The sequence below is a fragment of the Triticum urartu genome, chromosome 6A (assembly GCF_056163025.1).
Source record: "Triticum urartu cultivar PI428250 chromosome 6A, HENAU_Tu73, whole genome shotgun sequence".
NCBI classification, from domain to species: domain Eukaryota; kingdom Viridiplantae; phylum Streptophyta; class Magnoliopsida; order Poales; family Poaceae; genus Triticum; species Triticum urartu.
Window position 1 is genome coordinate 215,025,354 of NC_141878.1, and position 5,033 is coordinate 215,030,386.

The window sequence follows — 5,033 nt, forward strand, 5'->3', positions numbered from 1 at the left end:
GAGGCTGACCTAGCGCATCTTCTGAGACCGCCAGATCCTCGCAATCGAATCCCAGAGTATTGAGCAGCACCGTCTCTGCAGTCGAGGCCTTAGTTTTGCATGGCCCTCCCACACCTAGCGACCTGGTAGTGCATTGAGGTGTGAACGGATCCTTCCCTGGTCGAACGCCTCGCAACCCCTCAAACTCCTTGAGTAGAGGCGGTGCCAGTTTCTTCAGCAATCCTGCACAGAAATTCTTGATATTTCCAAGCGCAACTTGCTCTTTGGTGGACAGACTGGAGTCCGAGCAAACCAGATGTCGAGAGCCCAAAACCACATCCCTATTTTCACTGCATGGAATTGACGTGGTCACATCCTGAATAGTAGTCTCCCTACCCCCCCATTGGTTTCATGGGCACAGGCACCGATGTGGCTGCCTCCTCCACCAGCGCACTACCCTCTCCGCATGTGTTGGTCCACAGAGTATCTTCCATTGGGGCCCAACAAACAGTCAAAGGTATAGCAGCTTCCTTGTCTCCACTCACCCCTGGCACCGAGGAGATCTTCTATGGCACCAATGATTGATTTTCCATCAGAGTGCTGGGAAGCACCGAGACAATCGTCCGCAATGGATCCCCCGACGAGTCCTGCTCCAATTCCAACACGGCCATCTGGTCCCCTTGCAGTGGAATCTCCGAGGCTGTCGCAGTCGGCTCCACCACCTGCTCCAATCCCAACTCGACCGCACGGGACCCCTGTTGTGGCCCGACCAGATCAGCCACGACCGGCTCCACCTCCTGCACCCCAGCCTGATTGGTCCCCTTCTCCACCTCGGTGCTAGCTCCTCGCTCGGAAGGCTCGGGAATCTGGACCAAAGTCCTAGTCCCAGTGGCCAGGGAACTGGTCACCCCTGTCTCCTTTGGCAGCGGATCCGATGCGACGAGCCCACCAGTTGTCATCAATGGGCCCCCGCCTCTCCCTGTACACCGGATAGGTCGGTTTGAATTAGTTGACTGCCCCACGATCCTGGTCCTGTGGCCTACTGCCTCTGGGGCCCCAACAGTGTCCATTGGTGGAATTCTCCAGTCCGATGGGCCCACACGCCCCTCCAGCGCCTGCCGACACGAACGGCCGACGCCTCCAGCTCCAACTCTGGCCTGCCCCGCTGGCCGCTTGCCTGCACCCCGAGCATCGCAGACGCCGCGCGTCCAGGGAGGAACTTGTCTATGACCACCCGGCCCCGAATCACGAGAGCTGCCCGGCAAGCCACTCTGACCGCTGTCCCCGTCCTCACTGACTGCTCGACCCCAGAGCTCCGATGGTGTGAAATCCCTCACTCTGCCTACATGGATGATGGTGGGGTACTCAAGCAGCTGCCGAAAGGTTTCGCGTTGCTCCGCGGGATTCGAGCTCGCCGACGGCGGCTTCGGCACCCATAGACGGCGGGACATAGGCACCTCCTCTGGATCCACACACCAGGCCCTAAGGTTGAATAGCGACAAGTCATCTTTGTTCTTAGTTTCAGGTGCCAAACTATCAACCAGACACGAGCTGCCCGAGAGCTCCACCGCCATGTCCCGGTCCCAAGCATGCGACGGCACCCCCTCAATCATCAGATCCACCTGCATCCTCATCAACTTGGATTTCGCTTGCGCCTGCCTTAGCCAGGGCTTGATGAACAGCTGCACTCCCCCACGGGCGATGGAAGGGACAGCAAGAGCTTTGTTCCTAAACTCATGACCTGCGAACACTACCAAGAAATCCTCCGGGTGGTACTTGGGCATCGAGAACCTGTGTCGCGGCATGTCAAGCTGCTCCGACAAAATCTCCGCCGCCGTGTCACAGGAAATCCACGACCTTTGACCCCCCCACATACATCACCACCGCCAATTGCAGCCGGCGCTCCATGTCAGCCATGGCAGCAGAGCGGGGCAGAATGCAGACCTCCCCCAACGGCGAAGGCGTCTCTGGGAATAGCAGAAGGATGTTGGGCGCAACCGGCGAGGGAGGCGCCCGCGGCACCCCCTGCCCAGGCTCCAACAACAGCCTTCCCCCTTCTCGAGCCAGCCTCTTCGCCACCGGCTCTGCCCCGGCCGCCCTGGTGATGACCGCCCCCGCAACTCCTCCATTGAGATGGGGCTCCTAGGCTGCGAACACTGCGACGAGACATGCCCCGACAAACCGCACCGGATGCAGAGCGGGTCGTTCGTACAGTCATGCCTTTGATGGCCCTCCTTGAAACACCGAAAACAAAGTCCGTAGAGATCCGGCGGGATTTGTCGCCGCTCGGAGGAGGAAGGGGATGCCAACCTGCCCCTCGGGCCAGCCTCCAGCTGACGCCTCAGAGCACGACGCCGGCGCCACATGGCCTTACGAGATGGCCCTGGCCTATGCCAGACTGCCTCCATCCCCGGGGCAGCCACCTCCGCCTGCGATGCGCCCGCCGACGAGGAACGCGCCGAACCAGGGAAGCCCGAGAGCCCAGGAGGTGACGGATGGGGATGCGAGATCCAGCAGCCATGACCAGCGGCGAGGGAGGTCACCAGGGCCTGAGAAACCAGCAGCGAGTCAGGGTGGTCGCCGGGGCCGGGGTGGCCGCCGGCAACAAGGGTGGACGCCGGAGCCGGAGCGGCTACCGGCGGGGAGGGGAGGGGGGAGCGGGGAAGGAGTCCTGGTTGCTGCTCTCACCGTATTCTAAAAAAGTTTTAACCCTGACTAGTTAAGTGCCCGTACGGACCATTTTTGTAAAGCCATGCTTTCGATCGACGCACGAGGAAACGTGTGCCCTGGCTCGTTTCATAACGCCGGTTTAATGGTTGTGTGCAGCCAACATGGATACAAACTTCAAGGATTTGGAGGTGAGGGTTTATTTTCAACATGGTCTACATCATCAAGGTTTAAAACAGACTTCACTCCACACCCAATAAAAATTATAGCGCACCACTGTAGCACTTTTAGTGCGCCGGGACCAACATTGCTTTAGCAGACGATCAAAGACGCGCGCCCAAAAAGCATACAGTGCAAATTGTGAAGGGCGCCCAATCCGGAGCCCAAAATATGCTGCACGCGATAGCGTTTTTCAGCGCGCGCTCAAAACTTTTTGGCGGTACAGCATCTGCTGGAGCTGTTGGGCATCCAAAAAATGAATTTCTAGTACGCGAAGCTCTTTTTAGACGGCTGTTGGAGATGCTCTTAGGAAGCCATCGCCGGCCCATATGGATAGTCAGACTGCAGGCGGCGGGTAACCTTCGGAAGAGGGATGAAGAAAGAAGGGCGCCCGCGGCCCCTTTATGTAAGCCAGCGCACATCCATCTTTCTGATTTTTGTAAGAAATCGCTAAAATTTGTTTGAATTTTTTCGTGGGTGATCGATCAGACTTCAAGGAAGAGGAAGCGCGAGTCGGCAATAGACTTACTGGAGGAGCTAGTTTTCGAGATTCTCGCTCGTCTGCCGGTTAAGTCCGTCGTGCGGTTCAAATCTCTGAGCAAGTCTTGGCGTGCAGCCATTTCCGGCCCCGCGCGCACCTTGAGCACTCGGCCTCAAAATGGGAGCAGAGCCCATCGCTCCTGATCACCCCGCACGCCCTCGACGGCGCCGTCGAAGGGGAGGTCTGGCCGACCACCTTCTCCACACGAGTCAGGTTCTACCGCTGGCAGCCAGGCCGCCCCTCGGAGGCGGCGAGGCTCGTGCACAACGAGGACTTCCACGGGGAGTTCGGCTGCGTGTGCCACATGGTCCATTGCGACGGCCTGGTGCTCCTCCCCACCAACACCGGCATCTACCTCTTCAACCCCGCCACCAGGGACGCCCTGACGCTGCCGGAGAGCATCCCCAGCAAGGTCCCCGTGCCGCATGATTTCTGCCTCCCCATGGCGCTCGGCCTGGACCCTTGCTCCGGCTGGTACAAGGTGGCCCGGGTCTTCTTCCGCTCCGTGGAGCCTCTCACGTACGCTTTGCACATGGGGATGCAGGTGTACACCGTCGGCAACGCGGCCGCCTGCTGGAGGGAAACCGCCGCCGACCCGCCTTACCCGCCGACCGAGTGGCTGACGGCCAAATCGGTCAAGGGGCGCATGTTCTGGGTCATGGACACGGACCGTGTCAGGACACCGTTGTAACGCCCCAAGACCGGAGCTTCAGATGCCTTCCTTGTTTTCCGAGTTTCTTCATGTGATTTGTTTTGCTTGTTGCATGTCCTCTTAGCATATTCTGCATTGCATCATGTCATCATGCCATCATTTTCTCAAAGCTAAATAAAACTCACTTAAATAAACCATATGGATCTTCAGTCCATTTAAACCGAGGGAATTCACGTGGTGATTCTCTTTACAACATATACCCCAATATTAGGGAGCTATATTAAATATTCCACTAGTTTGGAATTCACCTTAACACACTTGCAAAAAATCCCAATGCCTTCGTTATCACAACTCTTGGCCTCTAACTTTGCCATATGTCCTTTCGTCATTTTCCGGAGCTCCACCTAAATTCTCAACATTGTTGGGCACTTTGAAAAACTTGTCCTAGTTCAAACCTTTTGAATGAAATTCAAAGGAATTTGAATTTAATCTTTCAAACTTGACCTTTTCTATTTTCTCGGACCGTGCACATTTTTACGAGTCCGTGAAAATTAACCCCCATGCCCAAATTCCATCCCTAACCCTCTCTTTATATTTTTCTTCTTCTATCTATTTTTCTTTTCTCTTAATGGTTAAGAGAAGAGAGTGAGAGAGAGAAGAGAGCCTGCAGCCCAGCCGATCAGGCCTATGGCCTTTTCCATCTCCACCAAAAGGCCCAAGGCCCAGCCGGCGCCCTGCTTGACCTAGCCGACCCGAGGCCCAGCCGCTACACCCCCTCACCCGTCGATCTCCTCCTCATTCCCTGCTGCCGCCAGCCACTGTACCGATCTGGATCATCCCTAATCCCCATCTCACCCTCTCCCTCGCGAGCACTTTTCCCTCTCCTTCCAGTTCCCGAGCGCCCCTCCACCTCGCTACTTCCCTCAATGAACCTCGTCGCTGGCGACCACCCAGGCCAGAGCTCCCGCCGCTGCA

General features: G+C 57.1%; 1 protein-coding gene and 1 pseudogene across 1 annotated transcript; one reads left to right on the top strand and one right to left on the bottom strand.

Annotated features, from left to right (window-relative positions):
- Positions 1–545: 545 nt before the first annotated feature.
- LOC147964807 (uncharacterized) lies at positions 546–2,456 on the bottom strand. The gene has a single exon (XM_087530167.1). It carries the CDS (start codon positions 1,851–1,853, stop codon positions 546–548), a length of 1,308 nt encoding a protein of 435 aa, XP_087386293.1. The 5' UTR covers positions 1,854–2,456.
- Positions 2,457–2,474: 18 nt separating this feature from the next.
- On the top strand, positions 2,475–4,097 carry LOC147964808 (putative F-box protein At2g02030; annotated as a pseudogene).
- The last annotated feature ends 936 nt before the right edge of the window (positions 4,098–5,033 follow it).